Source organism: Amblyomma americanum, chromosome 1, assembly GCF_052857255.1.
Source record: "Amblyomma americanum isolate KBUSLIRL-KWMA chromosome 1, ASM5285725v1, whole genome shotgun sequence".
In the NCBI taxonomy this organism is placed as follows: Eukaryota; Metazoa; Arthropoda; class Arachnida; order Ixodida; family Ixodidae; genus Amblyomma; species Amblyomma americanum.
Window position 1 is genome coordinate 204,093,262 of NC_135497.1, and position 21,329 is coordinate 204,114,590.

Here is a 21,329-nt window from a genome sequence, read left to right on the forward strand (position 1 = left end):
AGGGCCCCGCGCTTGCTGCATGAAACTTCAGAGCGTACCGTCGGCGGTAAGTATCATTTCTTGTTGAAATTTCCCCCATCACACTTCGACACGCAGAGTACATCGCTCGCGGGGATCAAATCCCGCATGGAGGGCGCATCTCCTACTCGCTTTTTTTTTTAATACAGAGGCATATTATATGTCCAATTATACACAAAAGCCGCCGTCCGTCGCCGTCCATGGCACGAAAATTCGCCGTCCGCCGTCGTCTATGGCACGAACTTCGGATGATGCAGTACGCCGGTGTACGGTGTCACAACAAATATGTATCGAACATGTACAAACTATTGCAACGCTAAACACGCACCGTAAAATGATTCTGCCGCTTAAATCGCCCGCTTATTCGCGCTGGAATTTGACGCAGAGATGGTATACGGCAGTCCTGCTTTTTCAGTACCAGGTTTGGTTTATGTACTTTCCTAGGCCGAGCAGAATTATAAATCTGCGTCGTCGGTAGCATTGCATGGCGACCCCCCTTTAACAAGCAGCCTTCGCATAGTGCACGTTTAGGGTTGCGATAGTCTGTATAGTTATGATGAAATGTACGTACTATGACCAATGAAAGCCATGACTAAGTCGTTCTGCAGCATATGATGAGCACTTTACAAGTAATTAAAGGTGTATAGAGTTCGTACAAAGTCCTTGTGTCATAATCTTGACCCATGACTCATTCTGCAATGCAGCTTGACTCAGCACTTTACAAGTAACATAATGTAATGTGTGTTGAGTTTGAACAAAGTATGCCTAATCATGGCTCAGTCACAGCCATCACTCAGTCACTCTGCAACATAGCATGACTGAGCACTTTAATGCTTTCCATTCTCACATGTAAGCAGTCTTAAGTGTGTCTGCCGAATTTTTTGCTCATGCATACTAGCCATATTGAAGGGCCCCGAGTGATTAAATTTAAGAAAACTGGGCGTCACCTGAAATCCAATTGCGCCTGCAGTAAAATAACTTAATTTCATGATGAGTCACTGATTCTCAATAGTTGAGATTCTAGCATGAACTAGAGAGAGGTTAAGTGAAGATATTTTTCTACTACTCTGACCAGCTCTGAAGCAACCCGCAAGCACGGGGAAATTAGTTCCTCTGCAGCAACCTGTGACTGAGCGTTAACCTTCTTTTTTTTTTGACTGTGCATAGAAGTGCGCTGGCTCCTTTTATCAAGAAATATGGTTAGGTGTTTTATGAAATGAACTAGCAGCTGTAGAAGTGAATTTTCATGCAACAAGACGCTGCATATTGCGCATTAAATTAGGGTGTTGTTACTTAATGTTCCTAGTTGCTTGTAGGGGGCGCACACTCAAATAGTTGTTCAGAATGCCGTCAGCAATCACCGGCAGTCATAAAAATGAAAAATATATGCTTTGCCAAACACGGAATTTCTGCTGCTTGGGCAGCAGCAATTTGGGGCTGTGTGTCTGATGCTATCGTTCTGGCTTTCTGAGCACTGGGAGTTAAAGAATTGTAAATTGTGAATTGGGGGTTTTAACATCCCAAAGCAGCAAATTATCTATGGGGTTGCCACAATGGAAGGCTCTGGTACAATTTAGACTGGGTGGGGTTCTTTAATGTGCCCCGACCTCGCACTGAAACAGAGGGAATATTAGTGGAGAGCATCACGTGGCTTGCCTTTAATTCATGCAGAAACTCATCATGCTTTAAAAAGCCATGGTTGCTGCTGATATGTCTGGAGGCTATTACCATGATTGCTAGACCAAACCCCTAATCCTGTGGCGGCCATGAGGATGCGCATGCTGTTACAGTACTACCTCTAGCAATATGAGAGGTGCTTAGCACCATGACTTAAGGATTAGAGCCTCAGAATATGAGAACAGTTCCTTAGTACCTCTTAGTGCCATACTTCATGTGTTCGATTTGGTTGTTTGCTACTTTGGAATTAGGCATTAATTAAACTTGCAGATTAATTATGGTATATATGCCTCTTGATACTTTTCAGATGCCCGGAATGCGCTTCTTTCAGTGCCACAGATGTCGGAAGAGAGAGGTGACACTGAGATCACTCTTTCGACACTTCCATGCAGCGCATGACCATGAAAGGAACTGGCTATGCGGTCTGCAGGGATGCCTGAAGACATTTAGAGCATATGGAGCACACCGGAAACATGTGTCAAGGCATCATTTGGACAGCTTCAGTAATAAGGATCTCGGGTTCCACTTGCAAGCAAGGGTGGAAGACAGTGGTGACGTCAAAAGCAACAGTGACCCTAACTGTGCAGAAGCTGACCATACCAAGGCAGGTGCTGCATTTAGTGAACATCCAGATTTTTTCAAGCGGTTTGCCCTCCTCCAGCTGAAATGGAAGGAGGGAAAGTGGCTGCCAGGTACAACACTCCAAGATATATCAACTGATTTTTTTATGTACCTGAAATCATTTTCAGACAATTTCTTATCTACGGCATCTGAGGGCACCTCCAGAAACATCATTTCTTTTATTGAAACTGATTTACAACGTCTCCTGATTGAACACTAGCGTCGAAAGTACTGGAAACATGTTCTGCCATTTGTTTCAGCTGAGACTATTTCTCTTGATACGGACTCAAGTGGAAAACAGGAAACCTACAGTTATGTCCCAGTACTGAAAGTTGTGGAGTACTCACTCCAAAAGTCCTTGGCTGATGCATGTTCCAGACATCAATCAAAGCAAGGAGATTACCTTGTTGATGTGTTTGATGGGAGTGCATTTTGACAACATGCCTTCTTCCAAGGAGATACACGAAAAATTTGCCTTCAACTTTATGCCGATGAGTTCGAGGTCTGTGATCCTCTTGGAAGCACGCGTGGCAGGCACAGGGTAATGGCAGTTTATTACACTGTTGTGAATGCTCCAGTCGATGCAAGGTCATGGCCGTCATCTATCCACTTGGCAGTGCTTGCTAAAGAAACCCTTGTGGCCAAGTATGGATTAAATGAGATACTGAAGCCTCTACGTAACGAAATAGCTTCCCTTGAAACTGTCGGAATTGTTATCAATGGAGAAGTCAGAATAAGATCCGTGTTTTTTGTTACTGGTGACAATCTTTCCTTACACAGGCTTGGTGGCTTTAAATGCAGTTTTAGACATGGTAGAAAATGCTGGCACAGCATGGCACTGCGTGATGAAATATCTAGAAAACACCGGCCATCAGACTTTGTTGAAAGAACACCAGCAGTACATGACCAGCATCTCAGCTTGATTTCTCATGGACTGAGCCCCTTGTCTCTGTATGGAGTGCACAGCGACTGCGGTGTGCACTTTTCAGGTTTCCAGCCTTCCCAGCACCTTCCTCCTGATGTTATGCATGATTTGCATGAAGGTGTCCTTCCATTTTTCCTGAAGCTAGCCATTTCTTGTCTTGTGAAAGATGGGCTTTTCACAATAGAACACTTGAAAACTCGGCCATTGCTGGATTTTCCTACCCTCAGAGTGATAGGCACAATAAGCCTGAATTGGATTCAATGGCTATGCTGCGAAAAAAGACCATCAAAGGAAGTGCCTCCCAAGTTTATTGCTTGTTTCGATGCCTACCATTCTATGTGGGTGAGTTGGTTCCAAGAAGACAAGAGGTGTGGGAACTGCATACCTTCTTTTAAGAAGAATAGTTGACATAATTATGAGCAGACAGGTAAAGGTGGAGCATATTTCCTACCTTGAGCGCCTCATTACATGTTTCTGTGTAGATTTCAAGGGAATTTTTCCATCTGTAGCTGTACCTTGCAAGTTGCACTTTTTGATTCACTACCCAAAATACATGATGTATGGTCCACTTGTCAATGTTTGGGCCATGCGGTATGAAGCAAAACATCAGTACTTTAAGGACTTGGCCCAAAAGCTAGAGTGCTTTAAGAATATGATGCTTACTCTTTCAAGCCGGCACCAAATCTATGAGATGTATCTGCAGTCATGCTCCGAGAGTGATACATTAGAGCACACAGTGGGATGAAAATCTGTCATCTTTGAAGATTTGCCCTTGGATGCGAAAGACTGCATTTCTGCAAATGGTATGAGCACCAAAGAGATTTTTTCTCTCAAATCAGTCTGTCATACTGGTACTGCATATGCTGCTGGTAGCATCATAGTTACAGACGTGTCTTCAGATTTGCCCACTTTTGCCCTGCTCACTGGCATTTATTCTGCAAGCAGGTGCTTGCTTTTCATCTTGCAAAAGCTTGAAACATTGTACTTTGATGAACATTTCAATGCCTATGTGGTAAGGAAGTTTTCACAAAGGACTGTTGTAACTGACATGACGTGTCTTGGAATGGACAGCTTTGCAATTCATGTTATAGGTGAACACCTTGTGTCTGCAAAACATGCTATAATTTAAGAGCTACTTCCCGGAAATCTGTGTGACATGTGGCTTGCTTAACTCTTGAAAACATTTGTGTTGACTACAAGCACATGTCATCTGATGCTTATACCATTTTTCTCTGACTTTTGCTGTATTACTAGATGTGCACTTGTGATTAAACCTTTCTTGACAGATAGAAGTGACTTGTTTCATGCATACTTGAGATCTCTTATTGGTGTTTCATTCATTGCTGATAGTACCGTCACAAAGGCTCAACATACAGAGTAAGGCTTCTATTTTTATTGCAATTGGTGCAATCCAAGAGGATTAAGAACAGAGCTGCTTTACTATTTAGGAGAGTGGAGGCTTTGAGCACAGACACCAGAAAGAAACGGAAAATAGTAGGACTCGGAGAAAATAAAACAATTCTATAGAGCAGTAGCCACCCATATACCGGGTGGATGCCCCCAATCTAAGAGCATGCTGATGCTAACGAGAGACTATTAAATTTCGTCTAGAACTTATGGGCTGCAGTACTACTGCAATCCATCTCACAACTTCTGTCAATGGAGTGGAACTGATGCGATTGAGCTAATAGCTTCCACAGCATTGCGGCTGGCTCTCAAGCATCTTCGAGCAGCACACTTATCAAAGTGATTGCCTTTTGCTTGAAGCATTGAACACAAACAAGTTTTGAGAGGTAGTATATGCTACTCCTATCTCAGCGTGTGACGAACGTGCTAGGTTAGGAGCAGTAGGCATAATGGCCTTGATGCTCCCGCAAGTTCAAGCAACTTGGGGCTGGGAATTGCTTTAAGGGTCTTTTAAGTGCTGAAGCAACACAGTAGGAGGTTTTCTATAGTGCAGAATGCAAGGTTATTTTTTTTTAAGCACCTTAGGAGTCCTTTAACATATGCATGAAAACATCTGTGCAAAATTTCAGTCTACTTCTTAAGTTGCACACACAAGTTGCATACATGAATTTGACCAGTTAAAAGGGACTGAGCTTTATTTGAAGAGAGGTTGTTGGCCTGTTCCTGAGAGATGCATGGGGTGCTAAAATCACTTTGGAGTGTAAACTGAACTGGATACTTATTTTTGCATTTAAAAGTTACTAATTATTGCCCTATACTTAATTATTTACTTTTTGTCCCTTTCTTCCACTCCAGCTGTAATTTGACGGAGGCGAATTTAAAAAGAAATGCAGCTTATCTTGTCATTGCAAATGAATTCAAGCATGAAAACCACAGGAGGCAAGGCATAGCACATTCTATGACAGCCCTCATATTGATACTGAATTTGCTTGGGATGGCGCACGTTCCATACTTGGTTCGATAGCCATTGACAATGGTGCATGTACATTGGCACAGGGAGAATAGGAGCAGGAGGAAGAAACTTTTATGAGAGTCGTGCGGTAGCATTCATTTGAACACATGTGCTCTGCACCATGGACTGTTTGGTCGTCCTTATAAGTACTCTTACATAGATACATGGTATGTGCTTGTTGATAAATTATTTAGCCGCGCAAGCTGGGGCGCAAAACTTCTCATTCTCCATTCGCGCGTCGTCCTGGCCCACGGTTTTCGAGTGATGAGACTGCTCGAGTTATGCACTGGGCTGGTAACACGAGCAGTCTTCGCTTGGTCCATCACTTTCGAAGGCCTGCACAGGTGCGGTGCCAAAGCATTCGTGGCGGGGGGGGGGGGGGGGGGGGGGGGGGGGGGGGCAAAGAAGCAAGGAATGGGTGGGTAGGTCGGGATGTAAATGTTTTGTGGTTGACTTTAGTGTTAAAAGCATAACGCTAGCTTTTGTGTAGACATTCATAACATCGTCATACTAACGCAACAATTAAGTTTGCCAGGTTGAGGTTTACATACAAAAAGTTTTCTTCCTCTAGCTATTGTCATCTTGTTTAATTATGCTCTTGAATGATAAATAACATTTCTGATTCGTCTGCCTCTATGATGTACTCCGACTGAAATTCATTGTCGCATCAAATAGCAATTTCGCCATGCGCTACAGCTACAGCATTGCAGTTGCTCGTAACTGCTTTATCTCACTTAATATTGAGTGGAGCACGAGATTATCCAAAAGAGCAATTATTCCAACCATATATTCTTTACTGGCATTCGCAAACAAGTGAAAAGTGAAAAATTTGTTTCTTAGCAGGAAGTAAGCAAATATTTCAATCCTCCCCTAGCTTGCATGTACGTTCTTGGCCACACACCTAAATGAGAGTGTATACTATCGGCATCGTCAGAGCATTCATATACTGGATGCCTTTCATAATTCGTTAAGTTCGGTTCGCATTGTGGCATAATATACAGGGTGTCCAGGCTATCTTTAGCCAAGGGTTAAAAAATAAGATATTTGTGATAGGCCAGGGAAACCACTTACATACACTTACCAAACAGCTTGCGCATCATAGACAATTTTTTGTTTTCCAAATAATTAGCAATGAAGATTATTTTTCTTAATGCGTAATTATTGACGTTAACACCAAATGTGAACAGCAAAGTTGGAAAGCACCTTCAGAAACCCCCATTTCATTTATTTGTGATACGGAAAGCCTCACCATGTATCCTTTTTCCGAGCTCCAAATAAAGCCCGCGAAATACAAAAAAAAAAGATCACGTGACTAGCGCATTCGCGCGCCACGGTCGTGCTGCTCTCAATCCTGGCTTGAGTGAACGAAATCAGCTGCTGGCAAGGCGCGACGATCCCACTGCTCCGGCAGGCCGATATGTCGACGGTGGTTGCGACGCCTGCGCGAGCCAGTCTGCAAGCGTGACGTTGCACCGTCAGGTTTAGCTTTCGCACATGGAACGCCGCATACCACAGCATTTACTTTTTTATAGGTTGCAAAGGCACCTCCTGCTACTCGTTTCGTCTTGGGGAGCTACGTACGTCGAGACAAAATAAAATTTTGTTTTGCCCACTTTGCACTTCCTCAAGCTCTTCTGGGGACCTAATTAACTTCAGTTCCCCAAGCTGCCTTTTTTTTTTCATTTGAAACAGTGGTTGCTTCAAGAAATAGCTAAGTTTGGACCTGTTTCTTGTGCATGGTTGGTGTGTAAAGCCGAATGATTTGGCGCAGAGAGTACTCCGACTGAAACATATTGTCGCAAGCTTAACGTCAACGTAATGATTTCTCTATTCACTGCGATGCAGTCGTAACTGCTTTGCCTTGATATGGATTCAGTACAGGAGCACGTTATTATCAAAACAACCAATGAGCCCCCACATTCACGGCATAGGTATCATTCCAACAATTTCATTGGCATTTGTAATAAAATCAATCACTTTTTTTTTTTAGGCTGCAAGTGAACCAAATTTTTCTTGCCGCTGCATGTATGTTCTCGGCTGAAAGTGAAATCCTAATGAGCGCATAGTATCGGCACCATCAGCGCGTTTGCACTGCTTTAATAATTATAGTTAACTTTTATCGCCATGCATGTGGAATGTTGCCTTAAAGGGACCCAGAAATGGGGTCTCAATAAAGGTGCGATATGTCTGGGATGTTAAAAGACGACAGTTTATAATTATCGCCCAGCAAGAATTATTCTAATGCGTTTTGTGGAAGCTGAGTTATATGCAGACAAAGTTTGAACTTCCGCGTCTTCCGCCTTTCTCCTCTTACGCGCCAAAACGGCGGCGCACCTCCCCGCCGGCCCCACTCACTCGGCCGCTCCCCTACCTCCGCTGGCTGCGGCCGCTGTAGCGCGTGACGTCCGAGTTCGGCGCTGTGAACCAAAGATAACCCCCGGCTGCTTATCTCATTTGCAAGACGTGGCGTCGTATGCCAGGTTTTCGTGCGAAAGCCCGGCAGCTGCGCGTCGCCACGAGGTGCGAAAGCCGGAATTTTTAAAAATGTATTGTAAATTTTCCGTTCGCTTTTGAGGTCTCCTACGCGACATGGTCGCTCGGCGGCCTGTACTCTACATAGTGCAAGCATTTTAAAGCCAAGCACGAACACCCTTTTCTGTGGCCCTTTAACAATCGCGTCGATGCAGTAGTAAAACGTGGATAAAATGCCGAACATACATGTTACCACTTCACATGTGCATGTGATGTCACAGGAACTACGCTAGCACACTTTGTTCCGTAAAGCACATGAGCTAGGGCTATATTTCTGTTTTCTGTTCATTTTTTCTTCCTCATTTAGTCAGACATGCAGCACTGAGGTGAAGCCAGCTTTAAGTTTTTGAAAGGAACACCCTTGCACCTCGACGGCACTACCAGGAGTATTAGGGCCACATGCACCCGTTCATGCAAACTTCTAAAATTCTTGGGGTGCAGGATGGGAGCATGTGTTATAGAAACTCTTAATTTGTCAGGTGTAAGGGTGTGCATGGAATTATGCACCCTTTAAAGGTGTGAAATTTTTTACAGTGTAGCGAGCGTTCTTGATCCTCCTTTTTTCGGAGAATACGAGACACATCCCAGCGTTATCAATGAACAGCATTTCAAGGCATTCGCGGAAAACGAGGATGGCTACTCTTTGTGTGGTAACGAGACAATTAAGGCGACACGGATCAGAGTTTTAAAGAATGAGTGTCAGTTCATTTTACAAACTGTGGTGGAGAAGAGGTAAAAAGATTCGTTTCGCAGCTTTTTACCTCGTTTACATGTAGTTTATAAAGAAAGAAGTAAAAGGTTAGAAAAGCATTTTCTGGCCCGCTTTATTGGATAGGCACTTGAGCTAAGGATCCCCGTAATTAGTATTTTCAAGAGGCCCTGGGCATGACATCACGTGCGAACTAAAGGGTAGGCGTTCCATGGGTGCCACGCAGCGATCCGTACAGTTGAGCCTTCTTAGCTGGAAGTTACTTGAAGTGTTCGTCTCGGTGACTTCTGCCCCTTCTGTCATCTGTTTGCGTCTATGATTTTTGTGGGAATCAATCGAGCATCTCAGCAAAATTGTGTCTAGGTTCTCACTAGGACCTCAGCAGCATATTGCTTCAATTAAGCCAGTACAGGTGTGCGCTGCGCAAGTTCTAAACCCACATATGATGTATTTCTCGATTCAATCGCTCAATGAATGCGCCCGTAATAGAACCGCGATTTTCGTCGATCGTCGAGGGGCGCTAGAAATTGCGAATTATCGTATTATGCCGAAGGTTGGCTGTATGCATGCTGGCCACATAGCATCAAGAGCATGCAAGAACACCGTTCGTGAAAGCATGCAGGGCGTACCATTTGTGAGAGTGAGCAGAAGACGATCCGGCAGGGACAGCATGGTCAGCGTGACTGGAGGCAACTTCCCGCGCTAGGCTTTTTTTTTTTTTTGTTCCTCTCGCGGTCCTGAAAGGGTGATCGCACTTGTAACCATTATTGAACTTTGCCTGGAAAAGCTCAAGTTTTAAATTGAGGGAAGTTATCACAAGATCATGCTGCGTAATATACGCCGCTCTAATTTTTGCGGAAAGAGCTTGAGTATACTGAGGGGCCAGTTGGTCAGACATATTATAAACAATCCCATATTATAAAAAAATATAAAAGACATATTATATAAAATACATATTATAAACGTCCCGTCCATATGCCACGTTTTTTATTATAATACGGCAAGAGTTTCCCTGCATCTAAGTGAACCTCCAGGTAACCGCCGCTGTATTCACAGACTACGCCAACACTTCCCTGTGACCTTCAGAAGTACGTCTACTTGTGCGTGAAATGCAATAAGTAGTCTACTTCAGTCCTTAGGCAACTATTCGTGCTATGAAAATACACAGTTTTGCCCTTTATTTTAACGGTAAGCAGGCCGACGCGCAACGTTTCGCTAGGGAGTCCGAGACATTTCTGCTTCTCATGTAAATGCCTTGCCACCGCGGCCGTTATGCGCGGTGGGAATCACGGAAGCCATAACACATCATTACGACAGCGGTTTTTGTCACTTGCTGCCCCGCGCATCGCACGAACGAAGTAAACTGACAGGATGGTTGCCACAGCGTAACACGAGAGTCAGCGACAGCTGTTTGTGACGGCGAATGCAGTATTGGTTATCCATTGTTATTTGTCTTCTTAGGTGCAATGCGCGTGACTTAACTAGGCTGACACTCGTGACGTCACTGTGTTCGGACAAGTCAGCGTGGCATGTTACCATCACCCGTTCTAGTGTTATTATGCCCATAACATTGCATGCTGACCAATCAGCTTCGCATCTCTAGGCCAACGTCGCAGAACCGCGAAAAGTTCCCTTAACAGCTGCCACTGTAAAATAGGGTAAAAATTTTGCAGCGAGAGCTGTATTTGCGATGTCTCCCTAAACGCGCGCGAAAGTTTGGCCGCGATCACTGCACCGCCTACAGCACGTACATCGAGCCTCGCCTTCGTGCAACCTTTGTTGCTGTCGGTTGGGATGCGCGGTGCTTGTACACTTGGGCCGTGCTGTCAAGGAAGGGATTAAGGAAGGGGTTAAAGTGTAGCTATTTCAAATATTGACAACGTTTGCCCTAAAACACTCACTGAATTTCGTCATTTACGCATCAAGCGTTAACGTACAATTTGTTAATGCCTTCGCATTAGAAGCCCCACCGTGAAGAAAAAGTGTATGTGCAGTGTTGTTTACGCTTGTCACCTGCTATGGTTGGTACACGGAAGAGCCATCTGCCACGGTTGGCAGGTGGAAAAGTGGAGAGAACGAAATATCTCTCTCCACTTGTACGGAACACTAATGCCAAAGGATACACTGCCGCATTAGCCGTCTCTACTTTTTGACCAATCTGCCTGAGGTTTGTCTGGACACTGGCGCTACTGTTCTGCGCGAGTAACAAATAGACGAAGCAACTGATTACCATCCCTATAGGCACACAGTTAATTGATCACTGTGCATAAAGCTTCATGGCTTGCTCGCATTTGGTGTACGCAGAAACGCGATAGGGGGGCTCGCTTTGGTTCCCCACATGTTGTTCGCAGTTTATTCCCCTCACATGAAGTGTAAGAAGGCAGTTATGCTTTCCTTTACCTCTTAGCCGCTTTTCAGCCCATGCGCTCAGCGAAACCGGATGATCGCAGTGTCCGTAGTGTTCGCACGTGATATTGGCTGGGTTTCCGTGGTTTCCGGCGCTGTGTGACAGTATAGTCTCGGGACATAGTTACCCCTTATTCGTGTCGTACCTTGCTTCGAGCACCTCCACCTGCAAACTCAGGCGTAGCCTTAAAGTGCAACTGAAGATGTTCTTGAAGTCGACGATATTGAAGGGGAGGGATGTGTGAAACTAGCATGTAAATCACTCAGTCTTTTTGGGCTAGCCTTTGAAATGGTGCCGTAATTGTGAATTAAAACCGCGACAGCTTCCAGGCTTGCACAGGGTATAGGGGGGTCTACGTTGACGCCATCACGGTGCCAAAACATTTATAAGGCAGAAACGCTTGCTCTGAAGGAAGAAAACCAATACCACCGAACGCAAAGCCCGCAGAGCTTTGTTTGGCGGTACCCAACGACACCACGATAGGGAGGTGTACGAAGGCAACGGAAATTTGAAATCTCACCGCCCAGGACGTCATCACTGAGCTTCTCCGCACTTCTCTATTGCTGTGAGGAGAAACCTCAGCGTTAATCGTCGATTACGTTACCACTATAAATTATAGTGGAAAAAAAAACTTGGCACGCTTTACCTTCCGCCTTACAGATTTTAGCCCACGAATATCGTGGATTTCTCAGTAAGTGCTCAACTGCCCTTTAAGGAAGGTGGGCACAGAAAACATGACACTCATATCACGTACAGCGTCTTCTTGTCGAAACGACGGAATCAGAAGGCATTCAATGCAACATTCGATAAAACAGCTCTGCACCAAGCGACGTTTTTCTCATCGAATGATGACTGCGGAATTTTCATTTCATTTCATTATTGAACCCTCAGGGCGAACGACCCTAAAGAGGGGAGGGGTTACAAGACAAAAACACATAGACAGATGCAATGCATATTACGAAACAAATTATTTTATCCTCCTGTTGTACATAGCCGCCGCGGTGGCTGAGTGGTTATGGCGCTCGGCTGCTGGCCCGAAAGACGCGGGGTTCGATCCCGGCCGTGGCGGTCGAATTTCGATGGAGGCGGAATTCTAGATGCTCGTGTACTGTGCGATGTCAGTGCACGTTAGGAACCCCAGGTGGTCGAAATTCCCGGAGCCCTTCACTACGGCGTCTCTCATAGCCTGAGTCGCTTTAGGGACGTTAAACCCCCATAAACCAAACCAACCTCCTGTTGTACAGTGTTAGCTAGTGCAGTAGAAAAATGTGGTTGTCACTTATACAATCTTAGCTGTTGCAGTACAAAAATAGTGGTTATCACTAATGTCGATGACATTTGCGGGAAGGCGTTTTCATTCACGTGATGTGCGAGGCAGGAAAGACTGAAATGCCGGTACAGTGTTACATGTTTCAATGCTTACTTTGTGGCGATGATGTAGCACGTACCTGGCGGACAAAAGGGCATCTCGTAGCATGGGATGAGGGTACCGTTTATGAAAAAGGCTCAGACGAATTATCTGCCAGCGGGATGCTAAAAGAGGTAACGAAAGATTAGCTTTCATGCTTGTTACACTCTAGGCATGGTTAAAGTTCGGCAAGATATAAAACGAGAAGCGTTATTTTGGACCAGCTCGAGCAAAGTAATTCGATTTTAATGATGGGGATCCCATATGGCGGCGGCGCATACCAGTTTAGAACATATTAGTGTTTTGTCAAGTAATAATTTCAAGGAAGAGGGGGCTTTGGAAAAGTTACGGCGTACGTAGCCCAACATGCGGTTAGCTTTGTTAGTAATGTACCCAATATTGCGCGTCCAGCTAACGTCAGCAGAAATATCGACACCCAGGTTTTTATATGAAGTGACCGCTTCCAAGGGAACGTTATTTAGGTAGTACACAGGCGGAGTGTTGGCGCATCTTGATATTCGCATAATTTTACACTTATTAGCATTAAGTTTCATAAGTCATTCATTACACCATCGTCGGGAGATTTTATTTCGCAGAAAACAACAGAGTCATCAGCAAACAAAATAATGTTAGATAATACAATGGAAGGGAGATCATTGATGTAAATAAGAAATAAAAGTGGTCCAAGCACTGACCCTTTTGGCACGCCTGAGTAAACTTCGCTGATAAGGTGAGTTAAAGCTGTTACCGGAAACGAACTACGATCGGCTAAGAAAAAATTATTCAATCCATTTAAGGACGTTGTTTCGCCTCATAACTTTGCACATTCTCTATACTAGCCTTGCAATGGGGCGCAGTTCACTGCTGTGGTGGCATTAAATATAAGCTTTGTGATTTTATAGACAATTGAAACGGCATGCTAAACGAGACAGTAGAAGAGAAAACACAGACGCAAGCCCTGTTAAGCGCGCTGTTCTAATTGTCGGTCATCTACCAAGAGGCCCGGCTATTTCATTTCCGATGTCACAGCTCCTAATACTTCGTCTGTAGCTTTGGCCGCATGCCGCAGCTGGCGCTCCCCTCATGACCGAACTACCCTTGCTAGACGTGTTGCTTTTCTGCAAAACAGCTTCCAAAGTGCAATAGTAGCAGACCCCCTTTCAGGGCATTCACCTTTTCGTGCTTGAACGCAAGCCTATCTTTTTTCTGCCGCTGATCGGTCAGTGACTGATGGCGATGCCCCGTTACCGCTATCATCGAGCGATTTGCATGAAGCGATCTGGCCTGCATTGTAGTACGAGAATTTTCTAATCGTTCGAAAACAGCGTGCGGGTGTTTGCTAAGCGCACTGACCGCTGTCTCACTTTGGGGTACAAGGAAGTAGCAAAACGAGGAAAAATTAGGTTAGAGCAAGCTGAGGGTGCTACCGGCGTTGCAAAGGCGGCGTTTCTGAACATTCGCGCTGCCTAGACAAAACTAGAGCGTATGTCAGAAGCAGATTTTACTAGTAAATTAAGATTATTCTTCAGAGTTCAGCGCAGCCTTGAAAATCGCAGCGTTGAACTTTCTCCCGTCTGGTTTTCAAGTAGTGCGGACTGTGGGGCCAGTGGGTCAACCATCACTGAAGAAAAAAAAATTGCGCAGAGCAGACGGGACGAAGGATCACAGACGAAGCGCAAACTTACAAGTCCACTGAATGAAAGCGGATTCCACCCGTGAAAGAAAAATAGACAAGCTCAGAGACGTCAAAACATTAAACGAGTAAAGGGAATCAAAGTCTACGTCATTGGTGGAAACATATCGGCAGAGATAAAATCACAAAAAGAAGACCAGCAAGCGATATCACTAAGCATAGCAAAAAAAAAAAAGCAACCAAAGAAAACACGCCTAAAAACCACTCACCGACACTGCAGCATACAAGACCAGCCGCCTTTATTTAGTAACGATAAAATTCAACTCTTCCTGCAGGAGAGTAATAGATACCATGTTCATGCATGCATCTGACCCTGCCTATAGCTAATGAGCAAAATCTTCAGAATTTCGATATCAAGCCTATCAGAGACACGCCCAATTACCTCAATAGCACCAAACAAGGACGGAAGTTCGCTGGACGCAGCATATGCTTCCTCAAGCTGTCGTTTACACAGCGCCCCGCCTCTCCTCTGTAAACAAGGCCACAACTAAGCGGATATACACACCCAAAGTGCAAACAATAAATTCAGTTGAGTGTTTCTTTCCAGCTTCTTTCCAGCTATTCGCCCTTCGGCCATAGCACTCAAACTACACAGTTTGCAAGGGGCCGAAAAAGCAACGCTGACGCCGAACTCGTTTTGCGACACTTTTTACACGTACGGAAGGACTTAGATTTCTTAATTTCTTATTCCTGCGTCGGAAAAGGACCCTTCGAACCTCAAAGGTTTTCCAAAGATGCAGTGATACTCGCTGGGCCAAGTTAGCTTGAACGAAAGCCTTTAGAGAATTTGTGAGCGGTAAATAATTGCTACTCAAGCTCAAGCGATATAGCTTAACACTCAAACGATACAAATCCCACAATCCATCGTGAACGTAAGCCGATGAAATCAGTTTTTACCCTGCAGACAAATGTATTAGATATTTATTCATCCGAGCACAATTCCACACCAGTGCATAGTGACATGCGTACAGAATTACATTTTCAGTAATACTTACCGCACCTATTATCAATGTAACTGGACTAAAAACTCACTGTAGTTTATGAGTTGACAGTTACTTTCACTAAGTGTCCCATTGGAAGCACAAAATTAAGCAAACTATTACATAGCTGCTAGATACAAACGAAAAACCAGCAGCTCCAGCTCCAGCATTGCAGCGCTGGAGCTCGTCGCCTCTACTGTGCTTTTCTCGCGTTGTATATCACCTGCAGTAGGCTAACCTTGACGACAACGCATGTCGCAGTGTCGCTTCGTGTGTGAAACAGGCTGCACAGAAGTCCAGGAGTTTTTACACCAACTGTTGCTGCAACCCAAAATATCGGCAGTAAAGCTCTGCGTTGTTGGGAAGAAATTATAAAGCAGCATAGGGCTGTTGAGAAACTCTGCTTCTTCTTTCTCCCGAAAAGTACAGGAAGCAGACATCACGTGACTTATCATTTCGACCCACATTGCCGCCCCCTTGGTATCACAGGTTGAAGAGCGAAACGAGTGGAAGAAGTTGCTTCTGTTCGACATCAGAAAACAATGGCTATCGGCTGGATACTGTGTGAGTACACTAGATAAACGCTGGTGCAATATACAACAAAGAAACAAGTGTTCTGCTACTGTTTCCCACTGGCCAGTAATGGAGTCGAGATATATGAAGGATCAGAGCAAGAAACTCGCTGCCCCCATTCCCATTCCACTACCCATAGCCCATTTCACCCATCCTCTCCGCTACGTCCCAGGAAAGGGGGGGGGGGGGGGGGGTATCAGGGGAGTCTTTCCAGACCCGCTCCCCTGGCTGTGTGTCGTTATGTAGCTTTTTACCCCCTCCTCATTTTTTCCATCCCCCTCCCCCCTACGTGTGGTAAAATTATGCCATTGCCATCGGGCCTTTTCATTCATCTTCAGATTGGATTAAGCCTGTTGTACGTTAGTGGTGCAGGCAGGGCCTTATTATTTTTCAATCTTTTTAGGTTGCCCCAACCTAACGAGTGCTACTGCTCTCAGCGACGTGAATAAGCGCTGGACTCATGTACAGGGCAACCCCGTACACTGTACGAACATAAAACCATAGATATATGTGCCATTTCAAAAGGGGTAATGTAAGATGACAGCGAAGTTAAATAACCTTCATGCGTACTACGGCATGTACAACAAAGTCGTTTACATCTGAATGTAAAACAATTAATTAGCTAAAATGGTGCACCTTTATGTGTCGCAAAACCTTCACAACAACTGTAACTTATAAAAAGCTTAATCGTATATTTGTAACTGAAGTCATAGAAACTGAATGCTAAACAAATTTCACGATGACTTGCCGGCGTCATCGCACTGAAGACTACTTTGCTAAAATCCACAGCTGTCTTATTCGAACAAACTTGATAGCCTAAAGCTAGTTCTAAGGATGAGGCTGATATCGATTGCGAGTATTTTAGTAAGTCTCGCAGCCGAATGCATATTGAAGAAAGTTCAACCTTCAAAAGACAATAAAAATGTATGACGAATATTATACCTAGCGCACTGTCTTCTGTGTTCGATAGTCGATGTTCAGTGCGGATTTAAAACGCAAAAATTATTTATGCGCACGTATTTTTTAACCCCTGCCGACATTTCAGTGGGAGCGAGGCTTTTCGCGCCAATGCTAACTTTTGCCGTTCTCGGCGCTTCGCACCAAACCTACACTGAACTTGGACAAAGCAAATCTGGAGACGTTGAAATTGTCAAAGCTATCGACTATGACACTGAAGTCGCAAAGGTGAGTGCAGAACCAATAGCCATGTCTCGGCTCTTGCTTTATGCGTTAGACATTAGCATACATTCGTGGTATTCGCCACGACCGTGAAATAATTTTAAATTGAAACCCTTCTCTCATGCTGTTTCGGTTTCAACAACCGAATGATGGCTGTGACGTCAAAGTTAGTTTGGGTCACTGTGAGGCATGGAAAAAAAAAATTGTGGTTTAGTCCGTGCTACTCCTGCACTACTCAGCTCACTGCAACAATGCACATGTACGTATACTGCGTCATGTTTTTCTGGCATGCTTCGACACCGAGCATAGTCAGTAAACAAATATTTAGCACCCGTTTCGTTGCGTTTATGGTTTATAGAGTTTTTAACGTCCCAAAGTGACTCACGCTATGAGGGACGCCGTAGTGGAGGGCTCCGGAAATTTCGACCACCTGGGGTTCTTTAACGTGCACTGACATCGCACAGTACACAGGCTTCTAGAATTTCGCCCCCATCCAAATTCGACCACCGCGGCCGGGATCGAGCCCGCGTCTGTCGGGTTTGCAGCCGAGCGCCATAACCATTGAGCCACCGCGACCTCGTGGCGTTTGCCTCACGCAGGACGGCGACCAAGTGTTTCGATATTTCGACGAGCGAACCCTGCCGCGCGTCCGATACAGGTGGCCGTGCTTCGCCTTTCACGTGCCGCTTACTTGAAAGCCGAACCACACTGAAAGCGTTTCAAGTGTTTGGCGTCTTCTTGCGACTGCACGTCCCACCCGACCACTGTAACTCCCCTGACGGAACCGACCGCGCATCCTACTGGAAGACAGTGAAAGTGGCAGATTTCGCGAGGCACGGCCGGCGTGGACGGGGTGGCGACCGCAGTTTTTCGAGGAACGGTCGCGGATGCGGCTCTCTCTGAAAAAGCTGCAACGTTTTCAAGGAGTCTCTCGTTGGTCACATCGTGAGGATATCGTGCATAACCGGATAAAATTTGTTTCTCGCACGGTGTCTTGGTATATAAATCTTTCCTTTCGTTACGTACGAAATTAACGCCAGTTTTTAGCTAGCAACGCTGTTGTTCATGTCGCCCTGACAGCAAGTTAAATATTAAGGCGAAAGCCTCTAATGGCTCATGCTCGCGTCCGTTCGTCCTTTACGCTCTTGAACTCCATAAGAAAAAAAAATAGGCACGATGGGATTCGAACCCATAGGATCCCGCTCCGCAGCCGGGCGTGCTAACGACTATGCTACTTCCTGCAAACACATCTGTAGTTCCCCTTGTCTAGGACGCTGGAGAGTGTTTGAAGAAAGGCGTCGAATCAGACGGATGCCTCCCAAATGCCCTCCAGTGTCTCCAGTACTTAAGATTCACAAAAAATTGTGTACTTAGTCAACATCTTAACCACACATCAGTGACGCAAGCAGCAACACCGCGCTAAAAGCTTTCGCCTCACCGCACTTAATGTCAACAAAGTGCCCCCCCCCCCCCCCCCCCCCCCTGAATTTTTACTTGAGCAAGTTCCGTTTCCATGGATCTTTCTACGACCTGCATGTCAGGTGAAAGCAGTAGCCCTATCTGCTTGTCTAGACACAAACGACCTCTGCGCGCCATGTCGTCACTACCCATACTGTTACGTAAAGGACGTAGGTTCGAATCCCACACAAACATATACCTTTATGCGTATTTTATTTTCTCGAGTTGCCTCGCGGTCTGTACGGACGGAAAAATATGAGGACAAAGAGAGGTGGAAAAATTGCCCTAACATGCATTCCTGCATTAAAACTGCAATGTAATCGCTGATACGTAGTTCCAATTCGCTGCAAAGCTTAAGCCAGCCTGCCTCAAGAACCGGGATGACAACAAACGACTTATCAACAATTAACTACACTGCATTGTTTTCGTAACTAACCTGACTTAAACGGACCGTCGACGTCACAGCCATCGTTCGATTGTTGAAGCCGGAAAAGCATGACAGAAGAATTTCGTTTATAAGATATTTCAAGGTCCTAGGCGAACACCATGTGGTGATCCATGCATTCATGTCTTATGCACAATTGCAAAGAAAATATGTAACTAAAATCAGGTGTCTATACTCCTTTAAACTCTCAACAGTCGCGAGTTGGTTTCACGGGCAACATGGTTAAGCATGCAGATAGAAAAGCTAAAGGCTTTGATTGCCTGAAACATTATTATTATTATTATTATTATTATTATTATTATTATTATTATTATTATTATTATTATTATTATTATTATTAACAGCTAAAATATTTTGCAGTGAAACGCCAGGGCGCCTGCTGCTTTTTTCTTGCTAGTCGTAGTAGTAAACGCTTTTATCAATATGACTGCCACGGGGACCAGTGCAAGATATCGTTCCAGCTGACCCATTTTCAAACGTGCCATATGTGCTTTACTGTGCAGTGCTAATTTCTTTTCATTGCTACGCTCAGTTCAGCCAGCGCTACGACGAACGCTCTTCGGGGTTCCGCAAGCTCTGCATCACAAAACATTCGATATTTGACCATTTGCGGACCATGTACGTTATAGGCGTCATGTTTCAACAAACGCAGCAAGCGTCTCTACTAATTGTTTCTCATCGTCCCACCGCCAAAAACTCCATCCTTGCGCGACAGGACAAGCAAGTGGTGTTCGTGAAGGCTTCTATGCTCATGCTGTGCAATGATACGATAAAGATCACGAAACTTGAGCCAGAGGCCCGGAAGCATGCTACCCCTTCCCCCCTCCCCTTTTCCGAAAAAAAAAAGAAAAATAGCCTCTGTCTACTCTTTTGCAGCAACAAAGAAAGAAGATTGAGGTACTTCCGGAGAAAGTGTGTTACACCGACGTAGGATGCTTCTCAAGATGGGATCGCATGACTCATCCAGTGGCGCTGCCCCAGGACCCGCAAGGTGTACGCACGCAGTTTCACTTTTACAATAGGGAAAATAGGGACATTCCGGCAGTGATTACGGAACCAGGCCCCAGATCTCTCGTCTCCCAGGCGCATTTCTTCCGGGAGCCAAAGAAGTTAGTTGTTCTTCTCCATGGCTTCACTCAGTCCGTCGTCTCGCTCTGGCTTCACCACACAAAGGCAGCACTACTCAAGAAGGTAAATGAGTTACTCATTGGGGAGCTTCACATTGGGACACTAAATCGAATTGTGATGCCGGATGCATGCTGCAGAAGACGATGTGCGAAGTCCCATTAGACGGTTCGGCCACACTGGAAGTTTCCTTTTATGTGTGTGCGCGCGGTGTGCGTGCGTGCGTGCGCGTTGTGTGAAAAGAGACGTGAACTGTTGAACTTGGGGTAACGACAAATCGCATTCCCCTTTGACGAAGACGCCCTGAGCATGTTAAGTAGTGGCCCGCGTCGTTGTCCACACCAACGAGACAAAGTCAGGGAAAGCCTCCGTCGCAGTGATTGCCACACCAGTCCCAGTATCGCACAACAGTATTTTTAAAGGGAGTTAACAGATAAGATATCAGTCGTTCTGAGAGTGTGGGAATTAAGGACCACCACTTTGAAGGCGCTTTTTTTTTTTAAAGCAAATGATTACGCATGAAAACTAATGGACGTAGTCTAAGAACCCTCAACTCCACTTTCCAGAAGGAATTGGATGCACGAAAACGAATTTAGTGTTCACTATAGCGGGCATTCCTGACACTAGACCCGCGGGCTGAGAACTTCGTAGTGTAATTCACTCCATTGTTGCATGGTGCGTGGTCAAAATGCGTACCGGGAGTCGACTGAACCTACTGTTCAACGCCGCACTCCCGCTGAGAGTAACAGATGTCATGTAGTGCTGAAAATGCAAAACACTTTTTAAATTTAACCAATTTTCTACTTTCACAGTACCGTCGCTTTTTCGCGAAGCTAAATTGTTCTATCCTGCTAGAAAATCTCCCTTCCGCGATGATTACATTGTGATGTCATATCCGGCGATTTGTTTTTCTGGTAGTCGTTTTGAACTTTGTGATGATTTCAGAGTTTGACAGCGGGTACAAGTGGATAGGATTTGACTGTAATGCAAATGACTATGCTATTTATTGGCTGATTGTGCTTGCCCAATTCGAACTTTAGTAAGCCCTTTGAACAGCGCCAATCCTAAACTGTTCCCCTTTTTAAATGGTAACCAAGAACTGTTGCGCGAGGTTTACTGCCGGCAGATGTAACAGAAAAATATATCGCATATATGTGGGT

At 45.0% G+C, this 21,329-nt stretch overlaps 2 protein-coding genes across 3 annotated transcripts in view; one reads left to right on the top strand and one right to left on the bottom strand.

Moving 5' to 3' along the window:
- LOC144114518 (pancreatic lipase-related protein 2-like) overlaps positions 1–21,329 on the top strand; it is a 47,747-nt gene that overhangs the window by 19,377 nt on the left and 7,041 nt on the right. The window contains exons 2-4 of the mRNA XM_077648314.1: positions 15,879–15,953; positions 17,008–17,147; positions 19,921–20,235. Of these exons, the coding sequence (XP_077504440.1) occupies positions 15,932–15,953; positions 17,008–17,147; positions 19,921–20,235 (477 nt within the window). The 5' untranslated portion in view covers positions 15,879–15,931. The remainder of the gene's footprint in view (positions 1–15,878; positions 15,954–17,007; positions 17,148–19,920; positions 20,236–21,329) is intronic.
- LOC144114519 (uncharacterized) overlaps positions 1–21,329 on the bottom strand; it is a 184,717-nt gene that overhangs the window by 17,758 nt on the left and 145,630 nt on the right. The window contains exons 4-5 of one of the 2 annotated variants that reach the window (XM_077648317.1): positions 9,531–9,638; positions 6,865–7,113 (exon numbers count right to left, since the gene is read on the bottom strand). The gene's annotated coding sequence lies outside the window, so the exon portion shown is untranslated. Of the gene's footprint in view, positions 1–6,864; positions 7,114–9,530; positions 9,639–21,329 lie in introns of those variants that run through there. The other variant, XM_077648316.1, reaches the window with a different exon arrangement.